This window comes from Sardina pilchardus, chromosome 21, assembly GCF_963854185.1.
Source record: "Sardina pilchardus chromosome 21, fSarPil1.1, whole genome shotgun sequence".
NCBI lineage: Eukaryota > Metazoa > Chordata > Actinopteri > Clupeiformes > Clupeidae > Sardina > Sardina pilchardus.
In genome coordinates, this window is record NC_085014.1 from 17,338,227 (window position 1) to 17,359,250 (window position 21,024).

At 44.2% G+C, this 21,024-nt stretch overlaps 2 protein-coding genes across 2 annotated transcripts; both read right to left on the bottom strand.

The window, feature by feature from the left end:
* Nucleotides 1-309: 309 nt before the first annotated feature.
* On the bottom strand, nucleotides 310-8,916 carry LOC134068451 (cytochrome P450 4V2). Its single transcript, XM_062524070.1, has 11 exons — nucleotides 8,345-8,916; nucleotides 8,055-8,167; nucleotides 7,576-7,661; nucleotides 7,040-7,230; nucleotides 6,651-6,720; nucleotides 6,255-6,381; nucleotides 5,792-5,962; nucleotides 5,059-5,161; nucleotides 4,523-4,657; nucleotides 3,740-3,919; nucleotides 310-2,449 (listed from the first exon to the last, which is right to left on the bottom strand). Exons 1-11 carry the CDS (start codon nucleotides 8,526-8,528, stop codon nucleotides 2,286-2,288), a joined length of 1,524 nt encoding a protein of 507 aa, XP_062380054.1. The 5' UTR covers nucleotides 8,529-8,916; the 3' UTR covers nucleotides 310-2,285.
* A 1,420-nt stretch (nucleotides 8,917-10,336) lies between these two features.
* Nucleotides 10,337-19,770, bottom strand: fam149a (family with sequence similarity 149 member A). The gene is made up of 5 exons (XM_062524832.1): nucleotides 19,636-19,770; nucleotides 17,107-17,220; nucleotides 16,523-16,607; nucleotides 13,423-13,587; nucleotides 10,337-12,084 (listed from the first exon to the last, which is right to left on the bottom strand). The coding sequence occupies exons 2-5, from the start codon at nucleotides 17,191-17,193 to the stop codon at nucleotides 12,008-12,010; spliced, it is 414 nt and encodes a 137-aa protein (XP_062380816.1). The 5' UTR covers nucleotides 17,194-17,220; nucleotides 19,636-19,770; the 3' UTR covers nucleotides 10,337-12,007.
* Between the last annotated feature and the right edge of the window lie 1,254 nt (nucleotides 19,771-21,024).

Genomic DNA, 21,024 nt, shown 5'->3' on the forward strand with positions numbered 1-21,024 from the left:
ACACACACACAAACATCACATGCGCACGCACACACACACACTGACACGCAAGCACACACTCACTCACTCACACACACACACACACTGAGCACCAGTCACACACGGAAACGTCTCCTTGGGACTTAATCCAGAGGGACAGTATCACGAGTAAACATATTCCAAGGAGCAATGATCGGGTAATATGCCGCAGTAACAGTGTGTCTTTTTATGAAGCTGAACAATTTGAGAGACTTACAGTAATATCCCCACTGCTTCCCTCCCTCAGACACACAGCATGCCATTCACAACAAGACATTCTCACAGCCCAAATGATGTGTTGCAGGACATTTATGGCACATATTAAAAAAATAAAATCGCTATATTTTTCATTAGGTGGGTCATTCATTCTTTACGCCATATATGCATTCCAATAATTATTCAAATCAGTACTGCCTAGCACACGTTCCAGCGCAGCACTTCAGACACTAAAGTAAGTGGCAATGTAGATGAGTTTCAGTAGCGTCTCAGTAAAAAGGATGGAGGTCCCAAATTAACATCAAAGCCGTGGATGTTTTGAACTCAGCCGAGCCACTGTTTGGCAGCGCCACAGCCAGTTAATGGAATGGAAAAAAAGCAGCGCAATTCGTCGAGGTCTTGCTTTTGCCCTCCTCCCTATGTGAAGTCACTCACTGTGAGCAGACTCACTCGTCCTCGGCATCAAGAGCAGCATTTGGCCTAAAATAACATTAATTTAATTGCATGAATGGCAAGACACGCATCTAATATTCCTTTAAGCAGAAATGTGGCCCTGAGCGTTGGAGTAAAGCCTAGACTGCCTACTTGACACTTCACTACTTGAATATCACATCTTGTCTGTCTACTATATAGACAGCATCCACATATATCCAGCCAAAAACAAAACGCATTGGACCATACAAACACATCGGTCGTTTTGTCTTTAAACGCCAACACATGCCATGCAATGCGATGCGAAGCCTGACAGTGAGCAGAGACTGAAATTGCAATTCGCCGGGTTTCTCGTTTTACAGGCGGTTCAAGCGTGTGTGTTTGCCAGCGCGTTATCACTTCAGGCATAGCCACACCGCCTCGCGGACCAGACCAGCGCGGCGCGGCAGGACCACAAGAGCCGATCGGTGCCAGGGTCTTTTATTGCTTGGACGTTTCACAAATGGTTTGGAGAGAAACCCGACTTGGGCTGCTTAGCGTTCCTAGCCAAATTGAAACCCGACTGCTGGAAAGCGTTCAAGACAATAAGTTAAACTAGAGCTGAAACTGATCCTGCTGGATGGGCTAAGGCAGAGTAGGTCGGGGGGGGGAGGTATTCTAAATCCATTAGAATGGACTAACTAGATCCTCTGCTTTATTTAAGACATCTGACGAGATGCATAATGAAGCCAAGCATGTGAGCTTATGAGTTTGTTGAGCGTGGGCCAAGAAAAACCAGACAATACCTGGAAAGACATTCTGAGAGCAGCTTTCTTCAGACATCTCACCATGTCAACAAAGAGAGATCAATTATTTGAACATCCGCCCCGTGATTCGGATCAGCTCCAAAAGTTTAGGGGTTCTCTCAGCCCGTGCCACACCCCCTCTGGGTTTCACCAAAATGGATATGGGCTTTTAATTTTTGTTTGCTTGCTTGTTTATTTGCAGAGGGACAAACAGCCCAGACAGCCAAATCAGGACACCAGACTAAAAGCAAAAGCTCCTTGGCAGTGGTAATAAAATGTTCATTAACCTAAATTCCCATCGGACCCTAAATAAGCAAAGCTGAAGTGATATCATTAACTTGCATCCACTCTTGAAACTTGCAAACTCCAATCCAAACAGACAGACTCCATTATTGCACAGTTACCTCTGTGGTATCGTTGATGGTTTCATTTCAAGTATAACATTGCATAATGAAATGAACTGAGTAAATTGAATTTTGCAGATTTTATCCAAAAGTTGTGTTATCGCATGCTTCCCAGAATAAATGAATGTTATTTCGTAGCACGCAAATGTCATCACAAATCAATTCAAAATGAAAATCTGAAAAAAAAATGCCATTGCTGTTTTTATGATCCCCTTTGTAGTGTTACAGTACATGTTTACAGTATCACATTACAGAATTGCATCATGTTTAGTAGGCACTAGGCAGAGTCTCTGTGTTCAATGGCCCCCCCTTGAACACAGAGACTCTGCCTACTAAACATGATGGTAGGGGATGGGTGATGGTACCAGTTCTCAGTGACATACAGTCCACAGCCCCAGTGCATGACAGGCCTGGTCACCAGGGACGGGTTCTAGATGGATCTCTTCTGCAGCTGGATCCAGATGCCCCCCTCTGGCCGCAGGACCAGGTCTCCCTGGAGCCGGAGGTCCTCTCGATTCTGACAGGCCAGCACCTTGAAGTGACGCAACACCATCGCAAGGATGACTTTCTCCTCCATCATGGCGAAGCGCTGTCCTGCAGGCCACCAGGGGGATGATCAGAGAACACACACGTCACACGCGCACATACTGTACACACACACACACAGGCACGCACGCACACACACACACACACACACACACACACACACACACACACACACACACACACACACACACACACACACACACACACACACACACACACACACACACACACACACACACACACGCTCAAACACACATGCACACACACACACATGATGACATAACCACACAGATGCAGTACATGCTGTAGAGTGCCTGTGTGGTCTGTGTGTATGTAGGCACACACTAACAACAACAACAACAACAACAACATCAACAATAGCAACAACAACAACAATAACAGCAACAACAACAGCAAAATATGCGAGTGTGTTTGTGCATGTGTGCTCATAAAATATGCATGCGTCTGTCTGTCTGTCTGTCTACGTGTGTGTGTATCCGTGTGTCTGTGTGTATCCCTGTGTCTGTGTGTGTGTGTGTGTCTGTGTGTATCCGTGTGTCTGTGTGTGTGTGTGTGTCTGTGTGTGTGTGTGTGTGTGTGTCTGTGTGTGTGTGTGTGTGTGTGTGTGTGTGTGCGCGCGCGCGTGTGTGTGGCGAGCCAGCTCCAGCTCCACCTGCCAGCACCATGCGGAGGGAGACAATCTGTCTCATTCAGCGTGCGGAGACAGGCCAACGCTCTCCGGAGACGAATGCGGGGGGAAAAATGTTCTCATCACTCCAGTCTCTCAGCCCGAGAAGCTAAATGGATGATTGATTCGGAGGGCAGAGCAGACGGCAGTGAAGAATTGGGAAAACTAATGGAGGTTTGGAAGGGGGAGGGGAGGTGGGGATGCCATATCATAACAAGTGGTGCCAGTAATGTGATATGACCCCCCTCTGATAAGACTCTGAAGGGTTGGCCCGCCATTTAACTTCCAAGCCTCCCCCCGCCTCGCTTTTTTTGTGAAGTTCTTTAAAACCTACAAATTGGGTCATTTCGCAAAGTCATTGCCTGAGTCAAAGTGTGAGTTCACTTCAGCCATGGGTGGAAGGTTTCTTCTTTTTTTTTGTTCCGTGTCTTTGAGGAGGTGGGGGACGGCATGATAAAGGGAAGGTTTGAATCGGTTTTGATTTCCAATACTCCTCTTTTCTTAGATCTTTAATTTAGTGTTTTTGTGTTACGGCGAGCTGAGGTTTTTGAACTCTCGTCCTCAAGTAAAAAAAAAAAAATACTATAATGGAATACTTTAATAAAGTGCCATAGAACGGAGCGGAGTTTAAGGTGAACTTCACAACTCACCGATGCAGTTCCTCGGGCCTGCGGAGAAGGGGATGTACGCGTATGGGTGTCTGCCGACGCTGTTCTCCGGCAGGAAGCGTTCCGGCCGGAACTCCTCCGGTTCCGGAAAGTTCCGAGGGTCCCGATGCAAGGCGTAGGGGATAATGACAGCGTTCACCCCTTTAGGGACCTTGAACCCATCTGCGGCGAGAAGATCCAACAAACCCCAATGATTACACACGGCACGCCGGCATTCTCCTACGCACGGCACGGCACGCAAGCAAGCGTTATTGCCATCCTTATAATCTTCGGCAGCAGCGGAAAACAAATATCAATCACAGGAATGATAGAAAAAGCCAGCTATTTGCGGCTAATGCAACATGGAGGATCCGCGACATCAATCGCTTGTTCCACATGCTCTCCGACTCTTATCAAGAAAAGCCGAGGCATTTCCATGCGTCTGCACTTTCATGTAACTTTGTGGGGAAATGTGCGCAAAGCTACTCATAATCTGACATTGGCAGATAAAAATAGAAGGCCTGACATCTGCTGTTTCACTGAGATGCAAATAATGGAAGTGACTTCAAACGGCCCTGGATCTTTGTGATCTTGGCACGTTTTTTTCTTTTTTCTCCCTCCCTCCCTCTATTTTTTTTTTGCATTTGGAGAGCAGGGAGAAGAGAGACAGAGAAAGAGAGAGGAAGAGAGCTAGAGAGAGAGAAAGAAAAGAGAAAGAGAGAGGGAGAAAGAGAGAGAGAGACAGAAATGGTGTGAATGGTGCGGTGATCGTCTGCTGCCGCCTACTGATGTGACAGTCCTCGCAGATGCTGCGCGCAAACAAGGGCACGGACGGGAAGAGGCGCAGGGTCTCCTTGATGACGCAGTCCAGGTAGCGCAGCTTCTTCAGGTCCTCGGCGGTCACCTGGCGGTCCGACGCTCCTGCGGGGCAGAGCGGAGGGACCAGAGGGGGGTCACGGGTCAAGGGTCGAGTGTGGAGGACATAATGGCAAGCCACCGAACGAAACACCAATCACATTCAAATTCACATTTAAATCCACACACAAAAAAACTGCCTTCACGCCTCTGCGCTCATTTCAATATTCACATCCAATCACATTCAAATCACACAGTTGTTCTTTGATGCCACTGAGCTTATTTCAATATACCAACAGACAATAAGAGAACACACACACACACACACACACAAACCAAGCTTCACGTTCAGTCGAGTGTGTGCGTGTGTGTGCGTGTGTGTGTGTCATCATCATCCCTATTAGCATTACAATGACTCCAGAATTGTAGCTCGGAGCGGGCTGATGCTTGTGAGAGGCTTGTCCTACCGAACACTTCGTCGAGCTCCTGGTGCACTTTCCTCTGCACCTCGGGGTGGGAGCCGATCAGATGCAGAGCCCAGTTCATGGAAGCTGCAGTCGTGTCGTGACCCTGACATGATAGAACAAAATGCCAATAAGTCTTTGCTCTACTCCAGGTGACATCCCTACACTGCCCTAAAAAGCAAGAAGGCAGTAACTGCATTTTTGGTCGAAAATGAGTTATATCATAACTAATCATCATAACTACCCTAACCCTAACCCTAATCCTAACCCATAGTTGTTATCATTTTAATGACATTCACATGGTTATGAAGATTGATATGTACCAAAAATAAGATAATATATAGTAACAAAACCTCCACGTGTCCAATAATCTGCCTACAGTACAACTACTTAGGCTGGACAACAGGATAACTTTAAGATCCTTTTTCTCAGTTCTGCCTCTGTGTAGTTACTGCCTTTTTGCTTTGTAGGGCAGAACAGGTCAAGGCTGTGGCATAATGAAATATAGTACAGTTTGCCCCTGTCTGTCTGCCTCTCTTGGGAGAGTGCATACCAATAACATGTCTTCTATTCTACTGTAGAAAACTTTTAGCTGAGTATACCTGATAGAAAAGTTGCAGTTTTTTTGTATGTGAATTTCTTTAGGCTAAAGCAACGTAGGAGCAAACCAATTAAACAGCACTCAGTCGCCAGGGAGATCTCTAGGTGTGTAGGCGTGCAGTGTAATGGCTTTTACCTCAAACATGAAGGTGTCCACCTCCTCCTGTATGTCTTCATGGCTCAAGTACTTGCCATCTTCGTCGGTGGTTTTCAGAAGCATGTCTAAGAAAGCGCGTCTCTTCCTGACTCCGTCTGGCTCGCTGTCCGACTCCGCGCCGGCCATTTGCTCCGCCCTCTCCTTAATCACCTGTGTATCACCAACACAATTGTTTGTTTGTTTGTTTGTTTGTTTTTTAAAGCATTGTTTTGGGCTTTTTATGCCTTTAATCAGATAGGACAGTGGAGAATGACAGGAAGTGAGTGGGAGAGAGAGTCAGGGTGGGATTTGGAAATAGAAATAAGGACGGGGGGGGGGGGGGGGGGGGGGGGACTGTCAAACCCAGGTTACCCAGATGTGGTGCAGGTGCCCCAGCCAGTCGTGCCACTGTTGAGGCCTTGTTTGTTTGTTTGTTTGTCTTTGACAGTAGATAAATACCCACATTTCTAGTAAAGGTGTGCAGGACCCTGAGGCACTCCTGGTGTTCTTTTCCCTCCCCCAGTAAGTTGTAGACAAAGTCAGGCCATAACCACGGGGCCCTCTGTCTTCTGCTGACGATGTCACTCATTCTGCCAAAGAGCCATTTAGCAAAAACTGTTTTCATATGACGTCACATCAAAAGTTAACTTTCTGTTCGGCATGAACAAAGTCTATAAATCGCACATATTTTTTCAGTTAAGGCATTTTTACACTGATCAATCATTGCAGCTATTAGACGGTACATTTAATTAAGGAAAATACGGAGGGTATTACCACTGAAACTTTTCAACCTTGTAACAAAAGTTTGAACATTTTGAAATATTTCTTTCCAGGGGAGTATATGATGAATGTGACTCACTTGTAAACACTACGGACGTATTGAGACTCCGAGTTACTTTGGGCGTAGATCTTTTTTCCCATTGCAGTCTCTGAGAGAAAAGAAATAGTCTATCAGTTCCATAGACTGTATATATACAGTACAGTATAATGTGTTTTTTCTTCCCTTAGGTATGAATTCCATCACTGCATTTTATGACCCTAACTGAACATGAAGACATATTGATGCCGGCGTAACCGTTTTTACTAGCCCTCTCTGTCCCCTTACTGGCCGTATGGCCAACTTATTATGGACCCAAGCGGAGGCTTTGCTGATTACCCACCACCCACAACCCTGCCTTCTCTCCACACACACGCACGCACGCACACACACAAACACGCACACGCACACGCACACGCACACACACCCACCACAAATAACATCAAGAGCACAGAGGGTGATGAGGCTGAAACAGTTGAAGGCTTCCCCGCCCACGTGACTCTGCAGCTTGTTGACCAGCACCTCGGCCTGCTCGCTCATCACCTCCAGGAAGTCCGTCAGGATGGAGAAGTGGAACGTCGGCGTCAGCATTTTGCGCCGACTGCGCCACTTGTCACCCGTGCTGCCGTGGCGAGAGGGGAGAGAAAATACCAAGGGCGTGTGTGCGTGCATGCGTGTGTTTGTGTGTGTGTGTGTGTGCGCGCACGAGTGACCACTCTTGCCTGCTCAAAGCAAAGAGGAATGACAAACGCAAGCCAAGAGCTGGGTGGGCCAATCATGTATTTGTTTAGTGCCTGCTTTAAGCTGGATAATAAACACTTGTATGTTGAGCACTCACTGCTGGCACTAGTAGGCCGTAGTTGAAGGCCAAGCATATGCACTATGCGGAGCTTAAGGACGCATGTTTAGATGGCTTAAAAAGATTTGCTGGCCCGTGCTGGTAAGCATGACGTGAGGGAGCCCCTACCTGGTGAGCAATCCTGTCCCGAGCCAAGGTTCCAGAAACGAGTAGGAGTACGATTTATCGAGGTGCCTGGAAGAGCTAAGGACCCCCTTGGAGAAAAGAGAGAGATGGAACGTTACGTTTAGCCCATCTTGGACAGCACATGCAATCATAACAACTGATTGCAGCCCATTGGCATAAAAATACCAATGGGCTGCAAAAATACAAAAATAAAAATGGTGCTTAGGCCACACACACACACCTTATACTGCATGTATTGCAATAAAAAATGGCGCTTAGGCACACACACACACACACACATACACAAACATGCACACACCCCTTATATGTATTGCTCACATGTTGACATACTCATGCCAGTACATGTGCAGCTCAGATTCCTAAAGTCTTTAGAAAGCTCTTTAGGTAAGGGTAAGTCCTATAAGAATCCCAAATGAGCAGTTAACTACCAGATCACTTCAAAATACCCCAGAACTATTTACCTCTATGGTTTCAGGATGATACAGAACAACAATGGGTAAAGGTCCAAGCCATACTTTTGCCAGTGGTAAGTGTCTGAATTCATTGGTGCCTTCAATAACCTGGTTGAAGAATTCTGTAACACAAAAACAAAATGTTTACCCCTGTGCTGCAGTGCCCTTTAAATCAGCCATTGTTCTGGCATTAACATTTATTTTAAAAACCTGTTAACAACGCTAAAGTAAAGTATCCCCTTTTCGGGTGTCAGAGTCTTTCCAGCAATTGAGACCAGACAAATCCATTAACACCTTACCTCCTGCATTGGCTTTGAGTTGCAGAGCGTTGCCAATGATCGGGAGAGCGCCCTCCATTCCTGGAATTGGCTTCATCTCGTTCCATTTGTACACATACTGCTTGAGAGGCTCATATAGAAGGTACGCCAGCAGGAGAGAGCCCAGCATATAGCCCAGAGCGTACAACCCTAACAACACTGCCATTTTTGGAGCTGATGGATTGACGGATCAGTCGCTAATGTCCTGAAATATGCCGAGCGCTATTCGAATGTGAACTTTGGTCCTTTAGCTCGCCCACTCTGTTTGGGGGTCAGACGCACGCCAGCAATTTACTGGGTCATTTACTTTACGAGCCAGTAAATGTAGATTATCTGCAGGTGAATGTCGGGGCTTTGAAATTGGATCATTAACAAGCTGGGGGAACAATATATATCGGATGAGGGTTTCTATCAACAATAACAACAATGAAAACAACCTGCCCAAGCCATCTGTAGTGTTCTCGGTATGGCTTTTTGAAAAGGCTAGATGAAAAATGTTTGTCTGGACGCGCATAGACTATGTGGCCTTTAACCACTCTCTCCCTCCCTTTCTCTCTCTCTCTCTCCACCTCCCTCACTCTCTCTCTGTTCCTTCCTTTCCCTTTATCTCTTTCCCTCCCCCTTTCTCTCTTTCCTTCCTCCTCTCTCTCTCTCTCCCTCCCTCCCTCTCATTTGCCAGAGCTTCCCAGCTGAATGACAAAGCAGAAATCCGAGGCAAATGAACTCTGGGTCTGTTTTATCAAAACAAGGTGCTGGCACGGAACTGACACAGAACTGGCGCGGAACTGGCCCGGAACCGGAATTGAATTGGCCCAGAACTGGCCCGGTGTCCAAGTTCTGTGTGCTTTCCAGCGGAGTGCTTTCCATCTCCATCCCGAGCCCACTGCGCTATGCGCAACACACCAAAGACCAGCTGGACAGAGATTTGTGCTTCTCACCGTTTGGACACACAACGAAGCACTCAGGATTTCAGGGAACAATTTAGAATAAATGGTGCTGTTTTCAGATGGTGAAAATGACCGCTAATAGGATTGGTTAATCTTCATTTTCTAGGTAGGGCTGAAAACACCTGTGGTGAAAATGTATATTCAAAACCAAGCTAATTCATTTTTTGAGTTCGACTGAAGTTTAATTTTTTTCTATTGTGCCAGTAACAGCCCAACTACATACCATGCCTGATTTACAACGGCATGATTATACATTGCTAACTATTACTTTGCATTATTCTAAATAATGCAAAATATCATAACACATAGGCCTAATACATACAGTATAATACATAATATATGAGAACACAACAAAGACTATGAATATCTAGTTTATTATGCATCAAAATAGAACAGATGTTTTGTAGTTTACAATGTGGTATGATTTCTTAAAAAAAAAAAAAAACTTACATATTTGGCTTTCTTTCAGAAATCATGGTCACACATTCAAGTGAAAAATATTTACATTTGAAATCAATATTACAGTAGATGTTTGACTTTTATATTGCACCAGTACTGTATGTCAAACATGTTCAATTCAGGCACTGTGATTGTAGTATACTGTGTGAGTGTACACAACAGATGAGTACCTCACATGGCATTTGGTAAACAGCCGCAATGATGTGGTGAAGGGGTAGAACGTAAACAGATAGAATAGACTATGAAGAGAGGTTGCTGGCTTATCCTAGTAATTTTATCTCCCAACTCCCTATGCGACCGGGGTAAGTCTGTCACCCCGCTTCGTAGGGTACCCCTCTGCTCTCTGCAACATTGCCCAACACTGCCTGACCACAGAGAAATGTGTCTATATGTCAGGAAATGTGTCACCTGTCATTCTACCTCCTTCTGACGTCAACTATAGTGCACATGTACAGAAACCATATTAAAACAAAAAATATATCCCCCCATTCATTTGCATACATTTTGAAGACTATCCAGGGAGCCACCGGGGGGGGGGGGGGGGTGGGGGGGGGGAGTATCTGTTTCTGATCTCATTCAACGCTAATGATCGTGCATTAAATTACGGGTCAAGGTTCAAATATTATAAGAGTGACCTCTGCCTCTGTACATACATGTCTGTTACAGTGAATATTCCATATCGATTCAGCGACTCTACAGTAAATGTAAATGCATCTCAGACACACCTGTCTCTGTGCTGTAGTAAAGCAGGAGCCTCACACACACTCGGCGCAGTAATATCATCACTCTTGGATTTTCAGTTTCAGTTTGGAGTGAGGATATTACTGCGCCGAGTCAAAGTGTTCCCAAGTGATATTCCGCCATACATTATAGTTATCCTTCTTACCCGCACAGAAAAGCGCCCAGTTTTATTTTGTGTCATCATACTTGGTTGTGTAACTACTCGTGTAACTGTATTTTAATTTGGGTTTGGTTGCTACTAACTTTATCTATGTTTAGGGCCTAATGGCTGAACTGGGCTAGCTACTGTAAGTGCTATCAAAGTAGCGCCGCATGCATTGAAACGCAAGAGGCATGTGCTGTATCAACCTGTCTTTGTTAAGGGAATAACGTAGTTGTAATATGAAAATACACTGAAGTGTTCCTTTAACTAACCACCAACCCAACATCATATGAGTATTTTGATTACTTTCAGTATGTTTTTTGGGCAAATCACAGCACTGAAACAGCTCTTATTAAGGTAAAACATCAGTCCTAGTGCTACTGGACCTCAGTGCAGCATTTGACACTGTTGATCACTATATTTTACTGACTAGAACACTGGGTTGGATTTACAGGAATAGTTCTTAACAAATATACAAGAAAGGAGCTTCTTTGTTGCCATTGGCAACTGTACCTGAACAACACCAACATCCTGTGGTGTTCCCCAGGGATCGATCTTGGGGCCACTATTATTCAACCTCTATGTACTACCACTTGACAAGTCATTTCATTTGGTAAAAAGGAGGACAGACTTAGGGTTGCCACTCTCCTGGACATAAAAGGGTTGAAAGCAAAGGACACTGTAGCAAATATTGGTGTATTAATTGAGAGTGATCTAAATTTCAACAGCCACATGAAAGCAATAAGTAAATCAGCTTTTTACCACTTCAAAATATTGCTAAACTTAAAGATCTGATGTCAAAACATGATTTAGAAAAACTCATTGACCTACATACCTATCAGACATGCTTCAACAGTTCACACTTTCTCGACCACTCAGGTCTCAGGAGAAAAACTTGTTTGTAAAACCTGCTGTTAGAACTAAACATGGTGAAGCAGCTTAGCTGCTATGTACAGTAGTTCAGCTCTGGAACCAACTTTAGCCAGTTGTAACCCTAGACTTAGGCCTAGACCTATGCCTTTTCCTAATTGCACTGTCATACACATTCTGAATCTGCCTTTAAATTATTCTACCTTGTCTTTCATTTTGTCTTTCTAATTATTTTACCTTGTGTGTTTTATGTTTTCTTTTTTTCATTATGATCTTTAACTTTCAAACTATTATTCAACTATCGTCTGTCAATGCTTTTATTTGCTATTGTTTGCTTTTGTTTATGTGATGCACATTGAATGACCTCTGTGTATGAAATGCACTATATAAATAAACTCGACTTGAATTTGACTTGACACACACACCTGTCTGTGTCCTGTAGTAAAACAGGAGCCTCACTCACTCACACACACACACAGCTCTGTGCTACGGCATCACCACCTGGAACTTCCTCCTCCCGTTTCCTGGAAACCTGCCGAGTGCCTTACGCTGACACGCTGCACCTGCGAGAGAGTCAGATCTCGCTTCAGCGATGTGAAATAACACAAAGTCAAATCAAATGGCTTTTCTGAGGTCACAACAAACACATTAAGTCCCACCACTTGTGTCTTCCCCCGAATCCATTCTCTTCTCTGCATAACTGTGGTTCTCAAACTTTTTCTCTCACGTCCCACTTTGGAAGTGGGGAATTTTCGAGGCCCAGCTAACCCCATTACCCTGACAAAACGGTAGCGTTAAAATATTATTTTCACATCTTTGTTCCACGGTACATTTCCCGTCTCAATCTGCCGAATCTAATTTGCTGTTAGAGTTCATACCTCAGTCTGTAGGCTATATGACTCCTATGTTTGTGTGTGGCCTTGGCAAAAAATAAAGGCATTATTAAAGATTTCCTCTTGTTCATCATGCCCCACCTGTCATGTCTCTATTCCCCAGTAGTGGGGCCCACCCCACACTTTGAGAACCACTGGCGTAACACAACATCTGGCTGCACCACCTCTCACAACTTGCCTACTCCCCCCCCCCCTCCCCCCAGGCCCCACACACCTACTCTCTCTCGGGGGATAGAGATTTGATCATCTCCTTTGCAATATCGCCTCAGTCTTACTTCCTCTTCCATTCCAGAGCTTTGCTTTCACATGTTTCCATTGTAAAAGGGATATCTGTGACAATAACATGGAGGATCAATACCCTGATCTGACGTCTTGGTTTATATATACGGTAGTTGGTGTCTATATCACTCTGAGTCTGGCTATCCACTATAGATTTGGCGCCAGGATTTATTGTACAGTATGGCTTTTATGCTGTCATGTCTGTACATGACTTTCAATGCACACTCAAAATTATTGATGGCAGGTGGAAAAAAGCTGTTTTCATTGAGGTGTTAATCTTTAACCATGCAGGAGTGGAATGAATAATGCACATATTGAGGAGAAGGGGATTGCTGATGCTGATACTCTCATAAAGGTTAACGGCTGGCTGCGATATTTGTTTTCTAATATGCTGCCACCTAACCTATGTTGATTTAGTGAAAATATACAAAAAACACCCACCACCATAACAAATGTCATCTCAATAAACTATGAACTCTATAGGCACATGCATTCAGCACTACACTAGAGAAGGAAAAATCATTTCCGCTCAACCTCCCGGTGGTCTTTCTATAAGAACTGGAATATTTCAAAATAAAACAAATGTGTTTGGTAATGGGTTTGTTTTGTTTGGTAACACACTAATCACAGACAGATAACCAGCAATCAGTGGTTTGAGGTACATGTTATCAGAGGTCACCAGTACATGGGGGGAGGAGGGGGGGGGGGGGGGCACGTGTATGTATTTACCCATGATGTGAGCTCTGTTGCCCCCCTCTCCCTTAGCTGAGAGGGGCATGTATGCCCTTCTCCGTCGGGGCGGTGTGGCAGATTCAGAGAAGCCGCTGGTCATGGAGGAGGTGATCCCCAGACTGAAGCCTGTCACGCCCATCCTGTACCGGTCACCAGGAAACCCTGTTTTGGGTCATACATACATACTGTACAGCGATGCACTTGAACCACTCATGTTGTCTGGGTGCAGGACAAATACATTTCCCCATAGCAGGAGTTAAAACTGCACCCCCTCCACCATTTCATTGTGGTTATTGCTATTATGACAGTTTTATGTCATGAAAACATACTTGAAAAGTTCCTCAAAAGGTTGAAGGAAGTAACTTATGAACTACAACATTCTCCCTGTATGGTTAATTCGCCTATTCTCAGCCCAGATACAGATGTCTTTGGATGTGTTTTCAAATGATGGCAGTGGCAAAAGTTCAATGTTTCCATTATCATCAACCACAATAACTACCCCACAACATGTCAAGAACAACTTATCAGTAATGTCTGGAAATACCTGGAAAGCCTTTTACAACCCTGTTGCAATGACAAACATGGTGTGTCATCATATTATTGTGAGGCCTTTTTGAAGTCATTACGGTGCTAAAATGAATTTCATATTCCAACTTTGATTCACTAAATGTGTTAAAAACCCTGGAGGCTTTTTATTAGGTCTCATTTAGTCAAATAAACAGGCTTTATGTTTCTATACATCAAGTTAATCTGAAAACAATTCCACATAATGTGACAAAACACCTACAGTACATATCTGAATAAACAATTCTGAGAAGTATGACACACATTACATCATTTTTTCATTTGCTTTTGCACATTTCTCAGATCAGAATGGTAATTTTCAAATCTGTTTTTTCAAACTTGCATCACTTGTGCATATAATTTAAGCAGTTTCTGAACAAACGGCAATGCTTTCATACATCTGAAGTATGATAAGTTCAATTCAAGCAGACAACGGCAGTTTTAGAGATCGATTAGCTAACAACAGTTTCAAGACTTTGTATACGGCCAGAGGTCAGCACATGACGTACCGCTTAGGGCGATAACCCGACTGACCTCCTGAGGTGCGTGTTCGCTATGCCTTTAAGCCCGCACCTCCTAGGCCTCATCAACAAATGATCCGAGGGTCACAAGAGCAGTTGCATCATCAACAAATGATCGAAGGGTCACACGGACAGTTGGTTGACCAAGTTTTGGTGTGATCAAAGACTGGGGTTGTGACTAAAGCAATAATGAAATATTTCTACTACACATCCATGCAACTGTCTACCATACTGTGTATTGTAAATGTATGTGACCTGACAGACAGGCACGTCAGGATGTATAGAAAGACGTACAGTGGTCCACAGCTCTGACCAAGGGGTGTTTTACTGTATTGTATTGTCCATTTTTCATTTTCTTTATACTGTCACAATGTCTGTCAATAGAAAAACAACTTTGAAAAATATCCATCTTGCAATCAACCCCCTCCACACACAATACTGTGTAACTTGGTGGTTTTGAAATAGAAAATAGTGCTGCCTTGCACATTGTTCATACTGTAAATCAGTAAATACTTACAGAGTAAACTGACACATTGACAACAAAACAGAGTTTTGACAAGTTTTGACTTTGACTTTTTGACTTTGATTTTGGCCATCCAGACATAAACCTGGCCTGAAGCTGGCCTGTCATCAATATTTTTTGACCCGCCAGATTCTTTTGATCCAATTTTTAGAAACATTTTTATTTTACAATATCAATTTTAAAATAGCCTATTTACCAATCAGTCCGTGGGTGCTTAAACTTATATGGAATGAACCCCAGCACGCAATAGGATCTAACATAGCTAGCCTTCTCTGTGCATACCCCTGCCAGCGCTTCAACGTTGTGATTTTGTGCTGTTTTCTGGAGCAGATAGGCCACCTAACCTAGGGCATTTACTATTACCAATATGGATAAAACAGAGTTACTCAAGACAATCGAATTATTTCATACACCATCAATGAGCCCGTCCATGTTTTTTTCTCCAAAGGTTATTTTTTATCCATTCTCTGTGCAGATGCATGTGGACTAAAAGACGGGAGCTGTGTTTAAATATTAATAGGATATACTGTAGCTGCCTCTTGGCCATGAAAAATACTGGCCTAGAGCCAAAGCTACATGCCGACCCTTGACATAAACAATGGCATCATGACATGTCTTTTGATTGCACTGACCATTTCATTGGCATACATTTTGCTTTTGAGCCATAAACTAAACATTTTGAGCAAGATACACACTTTTGCAGGTTATTCACTATTTTGCAATTGCTTTGAGAAATGTACAGTATATTATGATTTGAGAAATGCACCAAAGCAACAGAGAAAAATTGTAACACTAACTGAAAAAACACTAAAAGACTAGAAAAGAAAAAATATTGTGTAGATATAAATGCTACAATCCCCATAAAAACAGTCAGAATTGTTGATGTCATAAAGAATGCATAGCACTGAGTTAGTCCATTGGTTCCCAAAGACTGGGTCGCGACTCACTCAGGAGATTTTATTTGGGTGGCCAGCACAGTCAGATTTATGTAATAGCCATAGCTTATACCAAAACTGAGGAGTCAGTGCATCACCAAATCCTAGAAAATCCTTTTCTGGGTCCCCAGAAAAAAAGTTGGGAGACACTGGTGTACTGTACATAGTGATTCTTGCTGACTACAGGATGGTGGTTTGTAAGCAGCAGGGGAGGCCTGCTGGGGAGAATGTAAAAATATGGAGGAAATTCTCAGTAATAATCAATGACTGCCCGTACTCATAAACACACAGTCCCTGCCCTCAGCATCCTTCTGTGGCCCTGGAAAACAGCCCCCCAAAAAATCAGCTGCCTGGTCTGAGTCTACAGTAGTTCTGGTCACCTTTGGTAGTGATGGAGGCCTTCATCAAGGGTTTCTGACATAAGCCTAGACTGCTAGCTCTGTGGATGGAGGCATTCTCTGGCCACTGCACAGTTCAGCCCAGGCTCTCTCCACACATGCTGCGCAGGGCATTTTAAGCCCCCTGCTGGCCAAACATGTGAACTGTGCACTAACCTTTAAGCGCTACATGTCCCGATGGTTTCATCACGCTGCAGGCAAAATCCACTGGTGAGAAACTGCTTTTCATGGGTGTGTCAGACTGCAAGACAATGGACAGGAGACAGGCCCTTGAGGGAGTGCTTCTTGTAATGTATGAACACAGGACATTCAAACCTATTCGTGTTTGCTAGTGAATATGGTTTGTTTGACATGGGAAAGCTCTCTTGTGTAGCCATGGGCGTATTAATATAGTCTATCTCGCAAAGGCAGGTTTTTCCATCTGTGTTGCTCTATCTTTGCAAATATAATTAAGCTTAAGGAGTTTCTACCTCCATCTACTTGCATTGTTTTCGCAACATGTAAAGTAGAGGTGATGCAATATACTTTAAGCTCATGGAGTTTCTACCCACATCACCGATACTTCTCACGCATTTGCACTGTTTTTGCAACATGTAAGGTAGAGGAGGTGACGCAACATGACTTTTTGGGTTTGTGTGTGAACTAACACAGCACCTCCTGCTGGGAGCCTAGGTCCATGTAAGAAACTGCAGAATAATAACAGAGCGGGGGGGGGGGGGGGGGGGGTTTGTCGGTCTCACCCAGATGGTGTGGGTGGTGCTGGGCCTGGCCAGTGTGGGCTCCCTCAGTGGCGGGAGGCTGGAGCGGGGGTGGACCGCACTGGACATGCCCCCTCGGAGAAGCCTCCACCTGGGCTACAGGAGGGAGGAGATGAGGGGAGGGGAGAGAGAGAGTGCGAGTGATGAGAGGAGGAAGAGAGGGAGTGAAGAGACGACACAGAAAGAGGAGAGGAGAGGTTGAGGAAGAGGTGAGAGAGTGAATGACGGGAACAAAGAGGAAAAGAAAGAAAGAAAGAGAGGGAGGGAGAGGACAAGAGAGGAGACATGAGAAGAGGAGGAGAGGAGGAGCAATGAGAGAGGGAGAAAAGAAGAAGGAATGTGCAGCAGAGTAAAAGGGAGGAGAGGAGAGGGGGAAGAGAGCAGAGATGAGAGAATGATGGTGAGATTAGGGGAAGAGTGAATAGGTGAGGAGAGGAGAAGGAGACAGGAGGGAGACAGCCAGGCCACACAACCCATGAAAGGAGCGTACAGAGGAGGTGTGGAAATGACAGATCAGAGTCAGAAGCATAGAGGACGGGAGAAGAGGAAAAGAGGAAAGGAGAAGTGCGTGTGCAAGAGAGAGAGAGAGAGAGAGAGAGAGAGAGACAGGAGGTTCGGTTTTAAAGTCTTTCCACTTGGGAAGGCATGTATTGAAAATCATCATTTCATTGATTCAAAAAATCCTTTGCAGAAAAGTATGGCGTGATGTTAAATTAATGAATTTGAACTTTAATTAATTCTCTGAATCATCGCTCCAGGCAAAGTGAGAGGTAGGAAAGTAAAGACCGCATTAAAAATGCAATATGGGGAAAAAAGATGCATGCAAGGGATGTCTGGAAACAAGTTTGACATGAAATAATCAAGGCAATCCTGGTTCCATTTCAGTCAACTGAAAATTAGTTCCAAGGTCCATGTGCAATTTGAGAGAAAAACGTGATCTGAATCCAGGATTAAATTATTCTATGGATGTATTACCACGTTCTTTTACATTTATGAGCAATATAATATCCATATGATGCACCAGATCATAATTTCACAATAAATTGTTTGATGCAGAAATGTGATAAACATGTCAGATAGACCTGTAGATTGATGATTATTTCCATATACCCAGTGAAAGTTTCAGATGAAATTCAGTCTAAAACTGTTTATCTTCCACATATACAGTACAAGATTCATGTCAGAAACAACAGACAAGCTCAGCCAACGTCGTAAGCATTCTCAAATCGAAATAGTGTCACTCTAGTGAAAAGTTGCTGATTTGAATTTAACAGCCAATCAAATCAATTTTAACAGCAATCAAAAGACAATCCCTTCTGTTTGCCTGAAGTAAAGAGTTGATTGGCTGGAGCTGTTTTTTTTAATCATTTTTTTATTTATTATTATTATTACAGGAGCCTGGCGCACTTCATGAAAATACCAGGTATGTTTTGACTGCACACACTGAAAGGACAACTAGGCAATCATGAGGAATCTGCTGAAAATGACAAACAAGAGTGTATTGACTTGGCTGAATGGCCCACTCCTGTCCTCAGACGGTGGCAGATGAACATAGTAATGGGTTGGCCAATTCACAAGTGAGTCACAAGTCTCATATTAGCTCCTCATTCCCCGACTCAATCACATTAAGTAGAGCTCATCAATGCAGTATCATTTTCTAGGCACCTCAGTGAGACAGACAGTGGTGTTTTGCCAGAAGTCAGAATGATTGGGCACCCCAGGCAAGAGGAGAGGTGGAGGACTTTTATAGCGCGCAAACATGAGGTCTGAGTTCTGTGCAACATCGCGGGGGAATTATGTCGGATGGTAAAAGTTGGACCTTATTGGACCTTGTGATTGAAGGCAACGGTCCAGGCAATTACTGACAGCAAAACATGATATTACCCCCCGCCCCCTTCCCTCCCCCAATTAAATAAATAAATAAACGAATAAATGAACAAACAGTCTAATTCCATTACAGTTATAGATCTTGTGAGAAAAATTGTACAGATTTTATTAGGACATGTACTATATCTGATCTTTCATTCTCAGCCATCCTGTGACAACAGTGATGTCATGGCAAGACAGACTACGCAGTTCTGACTAATGGAGTTTCATGCTTTTATGCAATTGCACTCACAGGGCTAGAAAAACATTTGAAAAAAAGTGTTCTTCCGTGTCGCCTAACCTGAGCCTCACGCAACCGCATTCCAGTGAGTTCAATAAAGTGCACTCAACATCCCCTGTACAGTGCAAATACAAGCCAACACAAACAAACCAAGAATCGATAAGCACACTGAGCAAACAAGGTCTGAAGAACCTTGTGTGTGTGCTTGCGTGCTGTGTGCTGTGCTGTGTGTGTGTGTGTGTGTGTGTGTGTGTGTGTGTGTGTGTGTGTATGTTTCTGTGCTCTATGTGTGTGTGTGTGTGTGTGTGTGTGTGTGTGTGTTTGTGTTTGTATGCACGAGTGTGTGTGTGTGTGTGTGTGTGTGTCTGGTTGAGTGTGCAAATGCGTCTGTGTTGTTGGGTCACCTGTGCATGTCGGGGAGGGCGTGTCCCAGAGGTGTCCTGCTCGGGAGTATCTGAGGCGAGGAGTAGCGGCCGGCGACTCAGCACCGCACTGACGGGAGGCGACGGCAGCCCCTCACTGACCGTGCATCTGCCGCATTCGGACGGTCGGAGAGAAAGAGAGACAGAGAGAGAGAGAGAAAGAGAGAGAGAGAGAGACGGGCTTGTGTTAGGCTAAATTAGCACATTTATTTATGCACAAGCAGACGACTGGTGGCATTGGAGGAATCACACTCGTAATTGCACTGGGCAGTGCGCTTGAAGAAAAATTAGCTCTTTTTTTTGGCGTAACTAATGTGACTTAGTATACTAAAGCTATAATTGCGCCATTCTGCTTACGGGAGCAATTTAACAAGGCTTGCAATCAAAGATAGCCACAGTGGATTGGATGTGGCTGTTCTGGTGTCAGAACGGATTATGTTCCACTACAGCACAATGCTCCATGAGGGAGAGCCTTGATAACGTGCTGCTTTATTTGATATGACGGGATTCAATCATTTTAGATGACTAGAGTTGATGACCCCTACGGTCAAGGGATCACACTTATCTGATTGAACACTTTTTTTTTCGAGATCCCTTAATATATCTATGACACACAAGCAAAGGCCCCTGACCTCAGGTACAAGATGTAGTTCATTAAACATTCAGCTGTGTGATTTGAGAGGCCTCTTGATGAGACCCTCACACATTTCGCTAATGATAGAAGTTGGATTGAGGAAGCCTCAAAACTTAAGTGAGAACAGAGAACTTTCCAAGGAATGGGAACAGCACTACTGTATCTAACTGTGCATTAACAACATCATACTCTGTTGTTGTATTGTGGTGTGGAATCCCAGGATATCTTCCTTGAAAGGCCATTGTTTTTTACGCATACACTGTCCAGTCACAATATCCGATATGAAACATATTACGATTCTATAATATTTCAAACATTTTAACAATAAACAGGATATGTACTGTACGGTAGAAAAACTAACGCCATATATAAATGTAACACCAGTTCTACTTTTCTACTTCAGTAGCTGAAACTTTTGAAATGATACATCTCATAGCCTCTGGCAGTTTGTTGTCATAGGGATAGTGTGGTTTGGACTCACAGCTTGGTGCCATGAAGAACCTGGTTGCTGTAGAGCGGCTGGCTGGCGCTCACGGTTCTGGCCCTGCTGCCGCTGAGTCTGGGCAGCAGGCGGCGCTGGCCCGGGGCTCTGTGGGAGAACGCACACAGGGACCGCTGGGCCTCGGATCGACCGCACGTCAGCGCGCCGGATTGGTCATCCGAGTCACGGCTAGAACGCGAAGCAGAGAGCAAGAGAATGTGTGTGTCAGCTCAGTCTTGGTGGATAGAGTGCAGGG